This window comes from Capricornis sumatraensis, chromosome 1 (assembly GCF_032405125.1).
Source record: "Capricornis sumatraensis isolate serow.1 chromosome 1, serow.2, whole genome shotgun sequence".
Lineage (NCBI taxonomy): Eukaryota > Metazoa > Chordata > Mammalia > Artiodactyla > Bovidae > Capricornis > Capricornis sumatraensis.
Window position 1 is genome coordinate 225086087 of NC_091069.1, and position 21757 is coordinate 225107843.

At 40.6% G+C, this 21757-nt stretch overlaps 1 protein-coding gene and 1 pseudogene across 2 annotated transcripts in view; one reads left to right on the top strand and one right to left on the bottom strand.

Annotated features, from left to right (window-relative positions):
- Positions 1-21757, bottom strand: part of HPS3 (HPS3 biogenesis of lysosomal organelles complex 2 subunit 1) — a 41771-nt gene that overhangs the window by 16621 nt on the left and 3393 nt on the right. Inside the window, exons 2-8 of one of the 2 annotated variants that reach the window (XM_068965237.1) lie at positions 15956-16447; positions 14973-15144; positions 14788-14873; positions 11245-11437; positions 8196-8277; positions 5542-5696; positions 3785-3893 (exon numbers count right to left, since the gene is read on the bottom strand). In XM_068965237.1, coding sequence (XP_068821338.1) covers positions 3785-3893; positions 5542-5696; positions 8196-8277; positions 11245-11437; positions 14788-14873; positions 14973-15144; positions 15956-16447 — 1289 coding nt within the window. The remainder of the gene's footprint in view (positions 1-3784; positions 3894-5541; positions 5697-8195; positions 8278-11244; positions 11438-14787; positions 14874-14972; positions 15145-15955; positions 16448-21757) is intronic. The other variant, XM_068965245.1, reaches the window with a different exon arrangement.
- Positions 125-3131, top strand: LOC138091369 (small ribosomal subunit protein eS6-like; annotated as a pseudogene).

The following is a 21757-nucleotide window of genomic DNA, read 5'->3' on the forward strand; positions in this document are numbered from 1 at the left end:
ATAAAGTTACTATCTGAACACATTACATCCTAAGAAATAAAAAGTGGTTATTTATCATTCTGATAAGGCTTAGCTAAAGTGGCTTTCTTTTCCCCCACAATGTATGAGTCAATTTATCACATACATGATTGTAAATACTGTTAAACAACGTTAATCATCAGAGAAAGCAATTAGTACTGTAATATACTAATGACACTGTTAACTGAGCAATAATTTGATCACAATTTGATACAGCTAATGAACATATCTGAAAGACTTAACTATTTTTAAAGTTCTACGATTTCAATCTTTCTCAAATTCAGACTGAGCATCCTTCCTTTATCTTAGTTTCAATTGGTGAATTTAGATTCTACTACATCTAATTCTATAACTCATAGTGAGCTTATAAAAATTTTCACTAGTTAATCTGAGCCAATCAGTATTTTTAGACTCCAATAGGCAAATCATCTGGATGATGTCTAAGACTTTCAATTAAATAAGACTGAAAACACAGGCCAAAGCTGATAAATTTATCAGCATTAAAATGCCAGGGACAAATCAGGCAAAACCTTCACCTGATGACCAAAGTGAACATTGCCGGTGAAGGACAAATGAATATTCTGCACCTCCCCTCGTGAAACTCTGAGAAAGATGGAACAGCATCTACACAGAGTTCTGGCCCAACTCTTTGTGACCCATGGACTGCAGCCCGCCTGGCTCCTCTATCCGCAGAATTCTCCAGGCAAGAATATTGGAGGAGGTAACCATTCCCTTCTCCAGGGCATGCCCCCGACCCAAGAATCGAACCTGGGTCTCCTACATGGCGGGCAGATTCTTTACTGTCTGAGTCACCAGAGAACCCAGCCAAGAACACATAACCTCAATCTAATCATGAGAGAAGAAACAAAACGAAATGAAAATGAAATGGAAAAAAAAATGTTTAAAAGGTGGAGGAGAAGAAATATTTTTCAAAACTATCTGTTATAAAACAAAGAGTGAAATCTAAAAATGCAACAAGATAGTGAAAAAAACAAAAGGAAACAGTCTTACAGAGAACAAGCTGGTGGTTACCAGCGGGGAAAGGAAAAGATAAAGGAGTAAGAATAAGAGGTACAAAGTACTACATATAAAATAAATAAGCTACAAGAATATACTGGACTGTGGTGTTGGAGAAGACTCTCGAGAGTCCCTAGGACTGCAAGGAGATTCAACGAGTCCATTCTGAAGGAGATCAACCCTGGGATTTCTTTGGAAGGAATGACGCTACAGCTGAAACTCTAGTACTTTGGCCACCTCATGTGAAGAGTTGACTCACTGGAAAAGACTTTGATGCTGGGAGGGACTGGGGGTAGGAGGAGAACGGGACGACCGAGGATGAGATGGTTGGATGGCATCACGGACTCGATGGACTCGAGTCTGAGTGAACTCTGGGAGTTGGTGATGGACAGGGAGGCCTGGCGTGCTGCGATTTATGAGGTCACAAAGAGTCGGACACGACTGAGAGACTGAACTGAACACAGGGAATATAGCCAATAACTATAAATAGGCTATAACCTTTAAAATTGTGAATCAATATGTTTACACCTGTAACTTACAATACTGGACATTAACTATACTTCAACAATAACAAAAAGAAAACAAGAAAAGCTTTTTTTAATAAAACAAAGGCTATGAACATATTTTGGATGAAAGGAGGCTAAAGAGACATGACTTGATTCCTAGACTGGATCCTGGGCCAGAGGATGGGGGAAATGCTATTAGGCCATTACTGAATCCATCGACAAAAATGGAATATGAACCATAGACTAGATAAATTATTGTCATTGTTAAATTTACTGAAACACATGTGTGTGCTATAATTGTATAAGCAAATATCTAAATTCTTAGGAAACATGCATTGAAATATTTAGGGGCATTGGGCCAGGATGTATGCAACATACGTTCCAATGGATCAGAAGAAAATATGCAGGCATGACTGTGCATTTAGAAAGTACAAGAGTGCAAAAAGGGAGAGAGAGGCTTAAGAATCAAGTTGAACATCTCTTTCTGGTCACTGGTTTCCAGAAGCTCATTCAAGTGGATGATGAACAAAAATTTCGTACCTTTTATGAGAAGCTTATGGCCACAGAAGTTGCTGCTGAGGCTCTGGGTGAAGAATGGAAGGGCTATGTGGTCCCAGTCAGTGCTGGGAACGATAAACAGGGTTTCCCCCTGAAGCAAGGTGTCTTGACCCATGGCTGAGTCTGCCTGCTGCTGAGTAAGGGGCATTTCTGTTACAGCCAAGAAGAACTGGAGAAACTACAAGTCTGATGGGGTTGCATGGTGGATGCTGACCTGAGTGTTCTCAATTAGGTCATTGTTAAAAAAAAAAGGGAAAAGGATATTCTTGGACTCCCTGATACTACTGTGCCTCATTGCCTGGGGACCAAAAGAACTAGAAGAACTCGAAAACTTTTCAATCTCTCCTAAGAAAATGAAGTCCGCCAGTATGTTGTAAGAAAGCCCCTAAACAAAGAAGGTAAGGAACCTAGGACCAGAGCACTCAAGATTCATTGTCCTGTTACTCCACGTGTTCTGCAGCACAAACGTGGATGTGCTGCTCCAAAGAAACAGTGTACTAAGAAATATATGGAAGAGGCTGCAGAATATCCTAAGCTTTTGGCCAAGAGAATGAAGGAGGCCAAAGAAAAACACCAGCAACAGACTGTCAAGAGACAGAGGCTGGGCTTCCCAGGAGGCTCAGTGGAAAAGAATCCACTTGCCAACACGGAAGACATGGGTTCGATCCCTGATCCAGGAAGATCTCACAAGCTGTAGGACAACTAAGCCTGTGCACCACAACTACCGAGCCTGTGCTCTTGAGCCCATGTTCCTCAACTACTGAGCTCACATGCCGCCAACTACTGAGGCCTGCAGGCCCTAGAGCCCGTGCTCCACAACGAGAAGCCACTGCAATGAGAAGCCCTTGCACCCCAACTAGAGAGCAGCCCCTGTTCGCTGCAACTACAGAAAAGCCCGCACAGCATCAAAGACCCAGCATAGCCAAAAATAAAAATAAATAAATAAAAATATTTGAAAAGAGAGAGAGAAAGAGATGGAGGCTGTCCTCTTGGAGAACTTTTCCTTCTGAGTCTGAATCCAGTCAAAAATGAGATGTTCTAAGAGTCAGAAATAAATAAGATGAGACATCAAAAACAAAAAAAGAGAGAGATAGAAGCATAGGCGGTATAATGTTGACTCTGTTGACTACAGGTAAATTGATGTGGGGAATAAAATGATTTTATTTGTGCTATTCTTATTCTCGCAACTTTTCTGTAGATTTGAAATTATTTCAAAATAGTTTATAAAAATCATCAGGGATAAGCAGACAGCTGTCACTCTTAGAAAAGGAATAAAGATACCCACAGGACAAGACTACAAGTGCCGTGGTACGCTAGGACCATCTGTTAATATTTCAAAGAAGTGTGAGACACAGACATATGATCTGAGATTTTTTTCCGCTCCATTTCATGATTCTCTTGCCAGGGTTCAAAGTAAAGGTCGAAGGCTATTTATGTTTAGACTGGCTAATCAATTCCCATAGGAGAGTGGGTATGAATAAGGGAGTCTTATTTTAGTGATGGGAATTTCTCTTAGATCCTCAAATGTCACGAGCTGTGAAAACAAGAAGGTGAAGATATATAGTTCTCTGTAAGAGCCTTGAAGCTGGCTGGTTGTGGCATTCTGAATGTGTGATACTTAGAATCAATTTCTAATGATCAATTAGACTCTAAACTTCTACAAATAAGAAGTCTGAAAGGAGTACCATTTCTTTGTACAGTTGCACTGGTGAGACCGTATTCACAATATACAAATTCCACCCAGCTTCAGCTACAGGAGGTGTTTTGGGATTAACACTGGTATCTTTTCTAGAACTAAAAGCAAAACAAAGGACAAGAATTGTAAGACAAGACATACTATTAATAAATGGCGATTTTAAATGGTAAATACCAGATACCTAAAATATTGTAACTCTGATACCATTTTCATTTAGTATTTTCTTTGGTGATTTATGCAGGAGACCCAGGTTCAATCCTGGGTTGGGAAGATCTCCTGGAGAAGGAAATGGCAACCCACTCCAATATTCTTGCCTGGAAAATCCCAGGGATGGAGGAACCTGGTAGGCTATAGTCCATGGGGTCGCAAAGAGTTGGACACGACTGAGCGACTTCACTTTCACTTTGGTGATTTAACTACACAGTAGATTTTTAGAGAACATTAGTGTACAACACTATGTAGGCCTAACAGCAGTTCATGTACTACACTCTCGTGGACTGGTCAACCAATCACTTCCAATTCATTCCACAAGTATTCTTAAATAGGCAATAAGCTCAAAGAACAGGCAAGACCTCTCAGAAAGAACAGAGACTTGGCCATGAAAATCCCTGCAATCTGGCTCTCTCCAGCATGTGGCCTTCGTGAGGCCAGGGCTGCTGGGAAAATGTAAAACACAGAACTGTAAGTCAACTTAAAGCACTATCATATTTCCAGCTTTCACTGTACGAAGCATTTTCTGTAGTATGCAATCTTTTCTAAAATGCAAAGTTTTGGCCAAATGAATTTTCAAATAAATTAAAAATTTTAAACCATTTAAAAAAATATAATACTATTAAGACATCAAATGTATAAGATTGCAAGTTATTTTCCCTCTTGCCAGAAAGCTTTTAGGATCAGTCATTTTTAGACCACTTTGTGCACACTCTAGGTGACTAGTTACCCATGGCAACCTGGTTATTTCTGCTGGCGGAACAAAGCACAGACACAAATAATTCAAAAATGCAAAAACTACAGTGTTTGATCTGAAATACACTCTATGTTCCTTGCCCCTGCCCCCAACAGTTTTCTCTCCTACTTAAAATTTCCATAGAGGAATGTTCAAATTAGATTGCATTCCCAACCACTAAGTTCACAGGAACTTAGGAAACATTGACTAGAAGCATAACCACTTTGGAATTAACCATTTTATCCCAAACAATGTGAAAGCAGAAAACTGAAGTTAGAATTAACCTAAGATTAGAAGAATGCACTTTTATTTTAAGGTAGATTAACACATAATTTATACATCACAAATATGCTTTCAGGTAAGAAATGCATTAGTTAATTTCTTTTCAAGTTGAAATACCAGAAAAAAAAACTTTGGATAAAAATATTGCCACTGAAAGGTCAAGGAAGAAAAATAATAAAGAGCCTTGTAGTTTCGATTAGCCTAAGAGGCTCGATCTCGCTTATTAATTACACAGAAAAACATGTCCTTTAAATTCTTATTATACAATACCACAGATTTTTACTGAAACAGTTTTATAATTTATTTTCTTCTGAAAGCTCACAGTCAATTACAAAGGATATTTTAGAGAACATTAAACCTTCTTTTGTTACTCTGAAAAAAGAACACCTAGAAAACCCATCTGATCATTCAAATTTTTGATTTCAAAAGGTTAGTGAAGATGTACACAAAATATACCAGTAACACAATTCATTCCAGAAACTTTGGCAAGGATATCTGGGGGTGATGGGCATGCTTACAGAAACCTCTTGGGTGACTCTCTTCTCTCTGGAACAGTTTCAGGGTCTGCCTTGGTCAGAAGTACCACGTGGTTTTTAAAGTGACAGATGGCTTTCAAGCCTATGAAAAGCTGTATTCTTAAAGCACAGACATCCATACTGATAGGTGGGCAAGCCTAATAAGGAAAAATTCACAAATTTAGCCAATGAAGTGCATGAACTTCAAAAACTTCAAAAATCAATCGATTGGATACAATCTCTACTTTCCTGTCTCTCCCCGCTACTCAAATAATCCAAATTCCTATTCCTATCAGACCAAGAGGCTATCTTATCTAAACTATATAACTGACTATCTCTTTCATATGTCCGCCAAAGAGCCCCACAGTATGTGCTGACACTGACTTGATGAAAGCAGAGAGCCTCCAGGAGCCCTGCCCTGAGCGGGTTACTGCCACCCAGGGAATCCCCACTAACAGTGGGCTGGCTCAGGTGGTACCTTCAAATGGGCTTTTAGTCAAAATCAGACACTATAAAAGGGCATTCTACTGCTCGTAAAATACATAAAAAGGTTTCTTAGTGGATGGGTGTGTAGAAATGCGGGCACATTCAGATGGCTCCTGTTAGCTCTGCAGGTACGAACACTGCCTAGAATGGCTAACAGGCTGGAGGTTTGCCAGGCAAACTGGAGGAAACCCTAGACCAGCAGACAGGCTCCTGTCCTTGTAAGGAAACATTCACCCAAGCAGAATGAGTAAGAAGCTAACTGAGGAGCTCTTTCTGGGACTCACAAAATGAGGCTGCCAGGTCTCCCTGGCTCCTCCATTAATGGTGTTTCGATTCCAAAGTCATCTTCCTTGTCTCTTTTGTACAAAGTGCATGGGGATAACCCTCCATCTATTTTTGTCACTCCTATGAATAGTTTGGAGAAGGAAATGGCAATCCACTCCAGCACTCTTGCCTGGAAAATCCCATGAACAGAGGAGCCTGATAGGCTACAGTCCATGGGGTCGCGAAGAGTCGGACACAACTGAGCGAATTCACTTTCACTTCACTTATGAATAGTTAAGGTGGCCTTGGTGATGCTGAGCCAGAGTCTCAGGGGAAAGGGAAATAAAGATAGCGTGCATTATGGCCCTCTCTCTGAGGCTGTGAAACCTTTCTCAGACACCACAGCTTCCAAAGCCCGAGTCAGCAAGGGAGCAAAATGACGGTGTGCTCCGTTCAGGGGCATCTAGGATTTCAGGGTGGTGGAAGTGCAGGGAAGGGGGAGCCAGGAGGTGTGACCGTCACTGTCCTTCCCTCTGCCACCTTCAAGGGCTAGCCTCAGGGGCAGCGTCCTCTACTAGCTGCCCATCTCCCCTCTTTTCTCCCTTTCTCTCTTCTGTGTTTCTTCCCTCTGGTTTTATGAGACTATGAGAAGGCCTGGAATTGAGATTTATTTTCAAATGCAGATTGATGCCACCTCAATGTGTTATGTACCCCTCACTCCACCATCATACCTACACAAGCCTCGGTCTTCCTGACGTTTAAAACAAAACACAAGGCAAGATGGGGTGGAGAGAGAGGAAGCAAGAGACAAAGAGGCTGTCACCTTGCCATGGGTACCAGGGACATAACCATTATTTTTAAAATAATCTCTTGAAAAGGCTATGTGTGTATCTTAAACACAAACAGAAGGGCATGGGAAAGCTGTGATTCTGATTTCCCAAGAGGCTGAAGGTAGGCAGTAAGCCTGTCAGCAGCAGAACGTGACAGGCAGCCCACAGAAGAAAAGAGAACTTGGATGTGATTTCCAGAAAAAGGTAGCACACAATTTGGGTGACAGTGATAGTGGATAAGTGTCTCAGACACATTACGCACTAAACACCATCATCACTGGACACTCATTTTTCCAGAAGAAAGTGTTCCGGGTGCCAGATGGACAATAATGTGTGAACAGAGGCCATCATGATTTGGGGGTTCCCTGAAGCATGGATATGAATAACAAATACCCATCTCAGAGGTGAAACTGCACATGATGAACATGATGCAAATCATCAGCGCATTTCTGAGAACAGAAATTCAAGGTCAGAAAATAGAGAATTTCATCATAAAATTGTCTATTTGGTGATCAAAAGCTTTTCAGAGACTAAGCAGATTACTTCTCACTAAAAACGAGGTTACTGATCTAGAATATCAATAACACTAGATCAAAACTATGGAAATACAGAACACTTGTTGAAGGCTTTGTAAAATGACAAAAGAATTATTAGTATAGCTGATAATGGTATAAATAAATCATCTGAATGCATGCATTCACTTCTGTGCTCTTAGACATACAGATTTCTGAACTGTTTTAATAGCTCTATATAACTGCCAATACCAACACTTATCAAAATGAATAAAACTGTAGTATACTATAGTTGTGATGTGCCCTCTATGAAATTACACTGTATATATTCTTTACAAAATTTTAAAAACATGCATTATATCTAAATTCTGAATGACATGTTTTCAAAGTAATCTTAAAAATTACCATCTAAACCACAAACTGCAAAATGCTTACCACTTTACATCACAAAGCTCTAACTGAACAAACAAGACTTTAGTGTCCGCCCAGCTTAGACGCAAAGAGCGTAAATTTGCAAGCACTCATGTTTGATCTTTAGGCTGCACTGTCATTAGCCAGCTCTGACCTTCAGGGTGGTGTCCACATATGGGTCCTCCTCCCTCGCGGCCGCCGCGCTGCACCGCACTGTGTAACACTGCAGGTTGTTACTGAGGAAGAGGAGAAAGGCCACTGAGCAACGCGGAGGCCAGGAACCAACACGCCCACAGCTGGGAGGATGTCACAGGACCACGGAGCGATAAGGCGGGTGGCTGAACACCCCAGTACTCATCAAGCGCTGACAAGTTAGGCTACTTCTGAACAAGGAGATTACCTCAGAAATCCTATGGAGTGCTTTTTTTAAACACATAACTGATCCCCACTGCACCCCTACCAAATCATAACCTCTGGGGTTGAATCTGTGTTGTGCTTAGTCACTCAGTCGCACAGACTCTTTGTGACCCATGGACTGTAGCCCACTAGGCTCCTCTGTCCATGGAATTCTCCAGCCAAGAAAACTGGAGTGGGTTGCCATGCCCTCCTCCAAAGGATCTTCCCAACCCAGGTCTCCCTTTCTGTAAGTGGATTCCTTTCCGTCTGAGCCACCAAGGAAGCCCACGGGGGCTGAATCTAGACACGTATATTTCTACAAAGCTCCTGGTGTGACACACACTCCTAGTTAAGAACCATGGATCTGGGTCAATACCCTTATTTTATTTACAAAATGATGGCTAGGGAACCTGCCCAAAGTTCAGACAGGTGACTATCAAAGCCAAGGTTAGAACCCAAATTTATTATTATCTCAGGATGAAATGCAGCCTGGGTTGTGCTGGGCAACACACTTAGGTTAGGCAAACTCTCTGAAGGAATCTTCAGAATCATGTAGTCCAGAAGCTTGTTTTTAAAGACTAGAGCCTGCAAAGTACATGGTTGGTCCAAGTCCTCTTTGGAGAATGGAAATCAAATCAGACCCAGGTCTCCTCATTCTTCACACTCCTCTTTTAACAACTCCAGGCTACATTCTGCACAGCAAAGCAATCTGGAGACTTCACAGTAAGTGCCTGTGTACAAAAACCTTGATAGGTTTCCTTCTGATATTCCCTAAGCACCTCAAACTCCAATATCTAAACCAAACTTTTCTTTTGCCCCACACCACACCAGCCTCCAGTCTTTCAGAAAAGCAGGCTCGGGACTTCCCTGGGCAGCCAGTGATTAAGACTTCCACCTTTCAATGCAGGGGGTGCAGGTTCGATCCCTGGTCAGCGAGCTAAGATCTCACAAGCCTTATAGCCAAAAAACCAAAACATAAACAGAAGCAATACTATAAAAAATTCAATAAAGATTTTAAAAATGATACACATCCCCCCTCCCCCACAAAAAAAGTCTAAAAAATAAAAGAAGAAAGCAGGCTCAAAACTGATGGGTTTTCTCATGTCTCCTCCATCCCCAGTATCCCACTAGACATCAAGTCCTATAAGTCTCTCCTCTCCATGCTTCCTTCTCTTTTCACTGCTACTGCTCTGCCCAAATACAATCCCTCACTATCCTCACTGAACTATCCCAATAGCTCATTAGTATGTTCAAGCCATCCTCCACTGTGGCTACCATCCATTTTCTTAAAGTAATGCTCTATTCACATCCTTTCCTTTGCTCAAAATCTAAAAAAATTCCTTAATTTCCAAAGCCCCAAGTTCCCTCTCAGGCACTATTTTCCCCACTTTTGTTTCAGCAACTTTACATTTAAAGGACATTACTACACAACCCTTTGGAAACTGAAAAGACCAGAGACCTCTACACTGTTCCCCATGCCAGAGAGTAGGCAGAGAGGGGAGCACCCCCACTGGGAGGGGGTGCCAGAATCTTCAGGTGGGTCCTGTGCTGTGTGAAATACACCACAGCACCTGCTGGAGATTTTGATATTACCACTCAATCAGGAAAAACAAAAAAAGCACTGTCCTATGCAACTACTTATCAGAAACTCCAAGAAACCTGGACATAGCTTTGCTTGTAGCTTCCCCTCTATCTGGAACGCTCTTCACTTTCAGTCTCTATCTGTCAAATCTAACTAGCCTTCAGGCCTCACTTGCAACACAGAAACCTTGCCCGTGTGACTTGGCTGAAGTAATTTCCCTCTTCCCATAGCCTAAGACACTTCCATGTAGTCTTAGGACATTTTTCACAAATCCCCTAGTGTTTGTGCCCCTTGTACGTGTCTTTCATCCTCTCTTACGTTGCTGTTTGCATAAAGCAGAGGCTGCGCCTTACTCATGGTTGGTTGGCCAGAGGGCTCAATGCAGTGCCTTGCCTAGAACCTGAACTCAAAAAAACAGGAAATAAAACCACAAGCATTACTAGCTGCTGAGATAAAAGGAAATGAGATTAAATTCAGGAACCCAGTTTACATGCCAGCTTACTAGGAGGATAAGGCAACTCAGAAGACACTCACCACCGATTAGCCACATGAGCCTGACCAACCCCAACCTCTGGACTCTCTCCCAATCTACACTACTCAGAGGGTAGAATCAGGCAGGCTTTCTGGACCCTTTACAGTCCTAAACCGTATCAATGAACTCAACTCACATAGAAAAGATATGACAGCAGTGAAAAAAAAACTTTAGGAAATCTAAAACTGAAGAGATGCCCTGACTGTTGTCAAGAGCCCCCACTGACTTTTCATTAAAATTCCCTATGAACATCTTCCCTCATGAAGAACCTTACCCGTTCTTAGAAAGATCCCCATCCAGTTTAAGAAAACAAAACAGGCAAACCAGAATTTAAATCTCTGATGTTGAAAAGGCAGTTATGAGCCATTATTTAAAAAATAAATAAATAAAATAAACCCAGGTTCAATCCCTGGGTCAGGAAGATCCTCTGGAGAAGGAAATGGCAACCCACTCCAGTACTCTTGCCTGGAAAATCCCATGGATGGAGAAGCCTGGTAGGCTACAGTCCATGGGGTCACACAGAGTCGGACACGACTGAGCGACTTCACTTTCACTTTCACACCCCAGGTGTGTATCATTAATTTATAGTGCTATCCACTGGTTCACATAATTTTCATTTAAAGATTTAGAAAGCACCTCAGGAATTTACAGAGAAATAAGTGACTCAAAAGCCAGCAAGGGACTGGGACATACCTTGTGATGACATGCAGAAACTGTGGGGTAAGCACCGCCTGCTGAGATTTCTCGGGATATTGGTAAACCGACATTAATTCAACAGATTTGACAATCATGTACAGGTAGCCCACATGAGGTAATGAGAAAAAACAAAACAGACTCAGCAACACTTTTTCCTGAGATGAATTTTTTCTATCAGAAGTAAGAGACCCTGCATGCAAAAAAACAACAACAAACCAATCATGAAACCAGTAAATAAAAGGAACCAATATTTTGACTTTTCTGTGTAAAAACATCTATAAACAGATAACCAAAGAGTTGCTTAGGTGCTTATATAAGAATGCCAGTAAAAAAATGAAAAAAGAGTGATATAATTAGAATATCAATATTTTGAAAACCCTAATAAATTAACAGATCTAGGTAATCATCATCAATAGTTGTTAATATCACAAAAGAGCCAACCTGATACCATGTACTTCTAAGAGAACTCAAGACTATTTGCATCACCAAAAAAAAAAAAAAATCATCACCATCATCTGATCAAGACTTAGACCAGCACTGTCAATAGAAATAAAATATGAGTGATATATGTGCTGCAAAGTTTCTAGTAATTGGTCTTTAAAAAATAAAAACAGGCAAGATTTTAAAAATATATTAACCCAACATATCCAAAATATTATCATTTTTATACATAATCAATAAAAAATTAATGAGACAGTTTATATTCTTTTTTGTTGTACCAAGTCTTTAAGACCTAAGTGTGAATTTTACACTTAAAGCATATCTTAATTTAGACTAGTCACACTTCAAGGTGCTCAACAGCAATATTGACAAATAGATACCATACTGAACAGTACAGCTTTAGATCACAGGGAAGTATAGGGGATACAGGAACATGTTAAATGACACTGTGGGGAGTCAGTCAGCAATATTCAGACTGTGGGAAAGTCTGTACTAATAGTCCAGTTTCCTGCTAACTAACCCTCAAAGAGAAACGAGAGAGGAAGGCAGAGCCTATATAGCAGAGAGACATAAAAGACATAGGAGCCAACTGCAGGTCTAGAACCTTACTTGGAATCTGATAAATTGCAGAAAAAAATATTTAGACAATCAGGGAAATTTGAGTAACTGATGGGTACTGAATGATATCAAGCCATTTCTTAAAAATGTGAAATGACATTTGGGGTTTTTGTTTAAATACAAGAATCCCTTTCCTTTAGAAACATATGCTGAAATATTTATAAATGAAAAGGTATAAGCTCTGGGGTTTGCATCAAAACAATCTGGCACAGGGCAGGGGGTGATTACAAGGCAACACTGTTGAGACTGTGTGATGGGGACCTTGGGGGTCACTGTACTATTTTTCTATATCTGTGTGCCTGAAACTTTTCATAATCGAAGTGTTTTTTTTTTTAAAATATAGCTCTGATTGATGCCCTTCAAGGACACATTAATAACAGAAGAACGTATAAAAGAGATAACTAATGAGAACCTACAGAAAAAAAAAAGAAAATCCAATTACTACACTCTCCACAATTGGCCTAAAACAACTGATCCAGTTTCTACTTCCTCTTCTCTCATACACACATCTGTGCTCTAATCATACAGAGAGCTGCTCGCTTATCTCCAAACATACATGATGATCTTTCACATGTTGCTTTCCCTGAGGTAGAATCTTACCAGAATCTCCATCTTCTAAAAAAAAAAATTTTATCTTCTAAAAATTTTACTTATCCATCAGGGCCCAGCTCACATGGGCACTGCCCAACCCCTTATCTATCCACTAAGTAAACATCCATCAGGCACCTACAACACGCCACTGTTCTGGGTTCCGGGGATACTGCATTCGTTCTAGTGAGGGGGACTGGGGTGGAGAATAAACTCTGCAGTGTGCAGGGAGGGAACAGTTTAAACTGAGAAGTCTGGGAAGTCCTCTGTGGCGAGGTGATACTTGAGCTGTGAGCTGAAGACACTACTCTCGCAAGCTCTGAGGGAAGTACTATGTTCTGAGCACTGGAAGAGTAAACAATAGATCTTAGACTTGAGTGAGCTTGGTGTAACCTAGCAGCACACAAAAGCCACACGGATGGAGAAATGTAAGAGGGTGAGCAGGACAAAAAGAGCTCAGGGTCAGGGTAATGCAGGCCTTGGAGAGGATTTGGGGTTTTGTTCCAGGTGCTGTGGGAAACCCCTGGATAAGAGCTAACCCTCTAAGGTGGCTGAGGGCCCTCTGATTTTCTGCCTTGTGTTACACCTCCCTCTCCCTGGCTTTTCAGTTCCTCAAGCAAAGACTCTGCATCGGCCACAACCAAACCTGCCCACCGATCAGCCCCATTCATTCTACAGATCCTCTTTCTCAGGAAGCCTTCCCTGACCCCCAGTGAGGTCAGGATCCTTTGTTATACATGCTCAAGGCAGGATTCTTCTCACAAAGCACTCCCATCAGTGTGTAACTGTATACTCCTCCTAATGTTCATTCCATTCAGGCCTGCTTCCCCCCACAAGACAATAAGCTCCATGAGTGCAAGTACTTTGCCTACTTTTGCTCATTACAGGAACCCTAGTATTCAGCACAAGACCCAACATAGTAGGTACTCAATACATGGTCACTACAAGAAAAAAAAAAAAAGTATACGTTTAATCAGAGTAATATTTACACCTTTCCCTAGCCATCACCTAAACATGTGAAGCAGGCCAGCATTAAGTACAGAATTCAATAATGATTCTTAATCTGGGTTGCCCATTATATTTCTGGGGAGGTTTTAAAACGCACTGATGCTCTGGGGCTTTCCTGGTGGTCCAATGGTTAAGACTCTGTGCTTCCACTGCAGGGGGCACAGGTTCGATCCCTAGTCAGGGAACTAAGATCCCACATGCCATGCAGTGGGATTTAAAATTTAATTTTAAATTAAACTACCTTTTAAAAAGTTCAAAAAAAAAAAAAAAATACTGATGCTCAGGCATCAGTTGACCAATTAAGTCAGAATCTCCAGCATGGGGAGTTCCCTGGCCATCCAGTGGTTAAGACTCTATGCTCCCAGGGAAGGGGGCATGGGTTTGATCTCTGATTGGGGAACTAAGATTCCCATATGCTGCAAAGCATGGTCTAAAAAAAAGACTCTCCAGTATGTTAAGACTGGGTATCAGTGTTTTAAAAAGCATCCAAGTAAGGCCAATGTGCAGCGAGGCTGGAAACCATTGCTCTTAAGTGAATTTCCATCCAGCCCACATTTTCCCATCTGGCTCACAAAGCCATCATTAGCAGCTCTGCCAAATGACCCAGCTGGAACCCAGATGAACCTCAGCTATAACAGGGCCCTGATTTTCTTTTGGGGGCCTAGTGACCATTTCAGAAAGAGAAATGGGTTTTGTCAGGCATTTCCTCTCCATGGCTTCTCCTGGCAGACATAATCTCCGTTTTGTGGACTCACTGTTATTTGCTAAGGAATCTGTCTAAGGCCACAGGGACACTCAGAAAAACCTAACCCATTACTCACATCGGACTCCCCACTCTGCCCAGTGCCTTTCCAGCTCACTGCACTGCAGCACTCTCATACTCACCTGTTTGGTAAATGGGTAGAAGCTGAAGTGAATGCAACCTGACGTCATCAGACAAGAGACAGGAAGAAATATCAGGAGCGAAACGTCTGTGAATTCAAAGAGAGACAGAGGAGAGGAAATCTAATTTCCATTGCATTAAGCCAGTAAATATATTAACTGCTGGTGAATAAAAAGCTATCTAGTACCTATAGAGCAGGTGCCGAACGTGGAAATACTTTATTTTTTCATCAGCTAATCCCGTTGACTCCAGTGTAACAGATATTCCTGACTGTTTGCTTTTTTCACCAAGAAGTTCCATGGGCTTTTGGCAGATAACAAAATCATCTGACTCAAGCTGTGAAGTTTCATTACTGATGCCTTAAAAAATAAAATTGAAGAAAATTATGCAGTAACTCCAAGTAATTTCCGAAACCCAATTAGATTTCCCATTAAATAAATACAGTATAAATAAATACCACCAATTAAATACAGTATTTATACACACACATCCCATGTATTTGTAAGGCGCTATGGTTTTGAAATGTCTTAGCACTTGCTCATTCCTTCCTCACAACTGACAAAGTAAAACAGGACATGATCATCATACCCACTTTATACATAAGGAAACAGAAACTCAGAGATGGTATTCCTAACCCAAGGTCATTCGATTAGTAAATATGAGGACTGGAACTAGAAACTGCTCCTCTAGCAGTAGATGTTTCATTATTTTTAATGACAAATTATGTTGAAATACATTTATGTGCTACAGAATACATCACATGCTACAGAACACATCACATGCTACAGGAGAAGATACGGACAGCCAGATCATAAACCCAAGTCCCATGTATTAGGAACATCTATTTGTGTGAAAGTCGCTCAGTCGTGTCCAACTCTTTGTGACCCCATGGACTGTAGCCTGCCATGCTCCTCTGTCCATGGAATTCTCCAGGCCAGAATACTGGATCGGGTTGCCATTTCCTTCTCCAGGGATCTTCCCAACCCAGGGATCGAACCCAGGTCACCCGCATTGTAGGTGGATTCTTAACCGTCTGAGCCATCAGGGAAGCAACCACACCATAAATAAGGTGGCCTGGCAATATACATAGTAGAGCCTTTCCGAGACTGCCAGAAATAAGGGTTTTTCTCTATACCCCAAACAAGAAAGTAAGCTAAATTCATTATTTACCTTCTGCCTGTTTCATGGGATTGGTGGTCTTACGTGGATAGTGGTTAACACTCTCTCTGTTTTTGGGGTCTGACTCCAGTTTTACGATTAAGACTTCTAACTCTGACATGACAGCGACATACCCAACACAGAAAGAAATTTCAGCAGGGGTGATGTTATCTATGTGGATAACTAAAGAACGTTCAAAGTCCAAAATCGAGAATTCTTCATTAATTATCTGATACTTCAAACTAAATAAGACTAAATTATTGGTGCAGCCAACAAGAAGGTCTCCTTTCACAGGGCAGCAGGAAATGCACAGGGGGGCCTCAGAAAGCGGCATTTCCACAATAGACATCTGCTCTCTGAAGGTTTCGCTGAAGGGTGCCTCCATGTCATGCCCGACCATCCGGATACACACTCGGGAGTTTTCAGTCCTTTTACTTCTCCAGTTCACATAAGCACGCAGGAATGTAGCTTTGTTCTTCTCTTCAATTGCTACCAAATAATCTCCTGAGAAGGAAATAAGATTACACTTAGAATTTCTAATTAGAAACCACAACTTACCTTGCATCATGAAAGGGAACTAAAACAGAATCCTAATCTGAATGGTTGAATTAAAGATTGACTAGAACCAAAAGCTCAACACTCTGGCTACTTGATGTGAAGAGCCGACTCACTGGAAAAGACCCTGATGCTGGGAAAGACTGAGGGCAGGAGAAGGGGGTGATTGAGGACGAGATGGTTGGATGGCATCATCGATTCAATGGACATGAGTTTAAGCAAACTCCGGGAGATGGTGAAGGACAGGGAAGCCTGGCGTTCTGCAGTCCATGGAGTTGCAGAGTCAGACACAACTTGGTGACTGAACAAGAGAACAGAACTCTAACTAACAGGATCTTGGGTGTATTTTTAACTGACAATAGGCATTTATTTAGGTTCTGAAATACAATCTCACCCCGTCTTAATGTCTTCTTATTTAGTTGCTAAGTCGTGCCCAACTCCTTTGCAACCCCACAGACTGTATCCCACTAGGCTCCTCTGTCCATGGCATTTCCCAGGCAAGAATACTAGAGTGGGTTGCCATTTTCTTCTCCAGGGGATCTTCCCTACCCAGCTATCAAATCTATGTCTCCTGCATTGCAGGGGGATTCTTTACCACTGAGCCACCTGGAAAACAGTTAATATCTTAAGACGATCTATTAAATATTCATGTAGCTTACCAAGAAATTCTATGACTAATTTCTATGATAGCTCTGCAAGTTATTGTAGCTCTGAATTTACAGCTTGAACAAACCTCTCCTGACATAGAGTTTGATATCAGAGTGATGCTAAAATTAGGTATAAGGAACTCTGAAGAGATCAGTGGAATATATACTGCTACCTCTCCCATCCCCACAAGTCATATTTTCATGTCAACTCTGAGAAATAGCATAAAGCCACATATACCAAGTAAAATTTCAATCCAAGCCAGTTTTCCCTTAATTGTTGATTTTCTTGGATTTTCTAAATTACAAAGTAATTTTGGAGTTGTTTATTTGTGAGAAGTCAAAGTGATGAAGAGATACAAAATGAAAAGCAGAATGATCTCTCCCCTGCAGTCCAATCCACGAGGGGCCAGTGTTAATACACACAGCTTGGTACGTGTCCTTCTAAACCTTTCTTTCATAGAAACATAGATCACAGAGTGGTAGTTTGTCATTCTTGCTTTTAACTAAATGGAATCACACTAAATATATTTAACAACCTGCAACTTAAAAAATGACCTCAAGAGGGAGGGGATATATGTATAATTATGGCTGATTCGCATTGTTATATAGCAGAAAGCAACACACTGTAAAAATTTTAAAAATAAAATAAAAATAATAAAATGATTTTTTTTTATTACCAATTTATTACCAAGATTTCCATATTTTTCCCTCCAGGGTAGATACATGGATATCTAACATTCTTTTCAATATCTACAAAATATCCTGTATATACTTGTATCATAATTTATTCAGCAGACCTGGGTTTGATCCCTGGGTTTGATCCCCCTACTGATATACTACATTTAAGCACTGGGTTGACCAAAAATTTTGTTCAGGTTTTTCTACACTGTCTTACAGAAAAACCCGAACGATCCTTTTGGCCAACCCCAAATTTCCAGCTTTTTTGTTTTTGCCACTATAGTTTATGCTGTAATAAATAGACCTATACCTACATATTTACTTGAAAGTAAAAGTGAAAGCTGCTCAGTAGTGTCCGACTCTTTGCAACCCCATGGACTATACTATAAATTCCATGGAATTCTCTAGGCCATAATACTGGAGTGGATAGCCTTTCCCTTCTCCAGGGGATCTTCCCTACCCAGGGATCAAACCCAGGTCTCCCGCATTGCAGGAGGATTTTTTACCAGCTGAGCCACAAGGGAAGCCCAAGAATACTGGAGTGTTAATTTCAATGGTGTAGATTTTCAAAAGTAAGACAATCAGTCAAAGGGTCAGTACATTTTAAAATTTAATAGATATTCCCAGATTACAAACACAATTACATATTACAGACTCAAATTTCCACCAGTGCTGCTTAAACAGCCCTGTTCCCCCACATCCTCACCAGCACTGACTCAACATGATGGAGGAAATAGAGACTCTCATGGATATAAATATCATTTATATTTTCCAGACCACTTATAAAGCTGTTATATGTTTATGCAGCCATGTACAGTTTCTCTTCTACAAGTTATCCACTTTTTAAAATTATTGTATTGGTTTGTTTTTCTTATCAAGGAATAGCAGCTCTCTGGGTAAAAAGGGTATTAATCCTTTACTGGCCATGAAAAGCAAATCACTTTTGGTAGTCTGTAGTTTGACTTTTGACTTTGCTATGGTTTGACTTTGTCTGACATCTTTTACCATATGGAACCAGATATGTATCTTTTCCATCTTGGCTTCTGTGTTTCCTGACTTGTTTAAACAGTTTCTTGCATCTGTCAAATTACATAAACACACTCTTACATATTCTATTTGCTGCTGCTAAGTCACTTCAGTAGTGTCCAACTTTGTGCCACCCCACAGACGGCAGCCCTTGGCGGGGCGTTGGTGGGCAGCGAGTGGTAAATTAAATTTTTAATCTTTAGAACTTTCTGGGTTGGAGGGGAGAAGTCAAGGTTCTTTCAAATAGAGAACTCACTAAATGCTAGACATTATTATGTAAATAAGCCTTCCTCCAATGAAGCACAATTGCTTCCCAGACAGATGCAGCAAGCAAGCGGGGGCAGCCCTTTTCTGAAGACACTCAGTGGGCTGGCCAGGCCCCGCCTCCTCTAGACTGAGCCAGGCTTCAAGACAGGCAAACCTTCTCCTGATGCTGGTTCCTTTGATGCCACAGACATGAATCCTGCATCTATTCTCTCCCCAGAGATCCTGGTTGTTGTTTAGTCACTAAGTTGTGTCCGACCCTTTTGAGATCCCGTGGACGGTAGTCCACCGTGCTCCTCTGCCCATGGGATTTCTCCAGGCAAGAATACTGGAGTGGGTTGCCATTTTCTTCGTCAAGAAATCTAGGTGGAATACCTAACTATACCCTGTGGGTTCCATACATTGGCTCACTCTGTTCCAGAGAAGGTCTCATGGAGTTGAGAGCAGAAGATACCACATGGCCTCCATCTTCCTTAAACTCTCTCGGTAAATACATTAAACAAAAAAAAATTTTTATTGTGGTAAAATACATAAAAATAAAAATACACATAACATAAAATTTACCACTTTCACTATTTTTAAGTGCACAATTTATGGCATTAGACACATTCACATTGTTATGAAGCCATTACCACCATCTTGAAAACTTTTTCATCTTCTCCGAAACTCTGAATCCACCAACAATAACTCTATGTTCCCACCCTATGTACATGTATGTCTTTTACTATTTACATAATACAATAAAGCATCAATGCTGAAGAGCATGGGTTATGTGCAAATACATAAATATGAACTATCTGTACACATCTGCAGATCTAACTCAGAACTAAGGTACATAAAATTGAAAGCAAAACTTAATGTGTGTAGAGTAAAAGTGAAAACCAGGACTGAACATCAGAACATTAGAAGCAGTGCCTCATGAACACAGACTCGGGCAACCACCATTCCACTTCTGTCTCTATGAATTTGACTATTCTAAGGCATCTCATAAGTAGAATCATGCAATATTTGTCCTTTTGTGTCAGGTTTATTTCACTTAGTGTAATGTCTTCAAAGTTCATTTATGTTGTACACACACCAGAATTTCATCCCTTTTTAAGGCTGTGTGGATACACTGCATTTTGTTTATCTGTCGATGAATACTTGGGCTACTTCCATCTCTTGGCTCTGAAATATGCTATGTACACTGGTGTACAAATGTGTGCACAAGCCCCTGCTTTCAGTTAATCTGTGTGTATACCCAGAAGTGAAACTCCTGGAGAAGGGAATGGTTACCCACTCCAGTATTCTGGCCTTGAGAATTCCATGGACCGAGGAGCCTGGCAGGCTATAGTCCATGGGGCTGCCAAGAGTCCGACACAACTGAGCAACTTTCACATGCGGAAATTCTATGAATTTTTTCTGGAAACATACTGTTTTCTATAGCAGCTCTATCATTTTACTCTCCCACCAGGAAGGTACAAAGGTTCCAATTTCTCCACATCCTCATCAACACTTAGTACGTCTATTTGTTTTTATAATGACCATCCTAATGGGTATGAAATGGTATCTCTTTGTGGTTTTGATTTGCGTTTCTATGATGATTAGTGATGTTGAGCATCTTGTCCTGTGCTTGTTCACAACTTAAATATCTATTTAAACTCTTTGCCAATTTTCAAATTGGGTTGTTTTGTTGTTTGCTGAGTTATAAGAGTTCTTCTGAATACTAATCCCTTATTGCGTATATGCTTTGCAAATATTTTCTCCCTTTTCTGTAGACTGCTTTTTCAAATCAGTTGATAGTGTCCTTTGATGCACAAAATTTTTTAATATTGATGACAGCCAATTTTTCCATTTTTTCTGTGTTGTCAGTGCTTTGGTGTCATATTCAAGTTACTAGTTACTTAACGAACTTTAAAACTAAGAATAATTCGTTTAGTTATAATAAAAGGTTTTATACATTTTATTTTAGAAAAATATAAGCGTTTTTTCATACATCTACAAATATATGCTTATTACTGGTAAAGTCTATATATCAACTGTTTATATGTAATTTGCAAACTATAGAAAGCACCTATGCTGTCTTATGTTTTCAAATTAATAACTTGTTTTATAAACAATGAACTAGAACTTGCTAGGTGTGTCTTCTTGATAAGCCTTATAAACAGACCTTTCGAGTTCTCTCAGTTAATCCTCACAACCCTTCAAGGCAAGATCCCCTTCTCCATTTTATAGATCAGGAACCTGAGACTCAAATAAGCTAAGTGCAGTAAAGTTGCTCACTGTGTCTGACTCTTTGCAACCCCATGGACTATATAGTCCATGGAATTCTCCAGGCCAGAATACTGGAATGGGTAGCCTTCCCTTCTTCCAGGGGATCTTCCCAACCCAGGGATCGAACCCAGGTGCCCCACATTGCAGGCAGATTCTTTACCAGCTGAGCCACAGGGGAAGCCCTCAAATAAGCTAAGTATCTTGCTTAGGCAACACAGCCAACAAATGATGGCACTTGGGCTTAAATCTGGATCTGGTTAGTTCCAAAGTCAATGGTCATTCCATGCATCTCTCAAAATGTTAGAAAGGAGATATAAGTCTGGAGGATTCTAGCCCTTCATAAGAGAAAGGAATTAAACTTTTCAAAGCATTATGTGCTCAGGGCTTTATT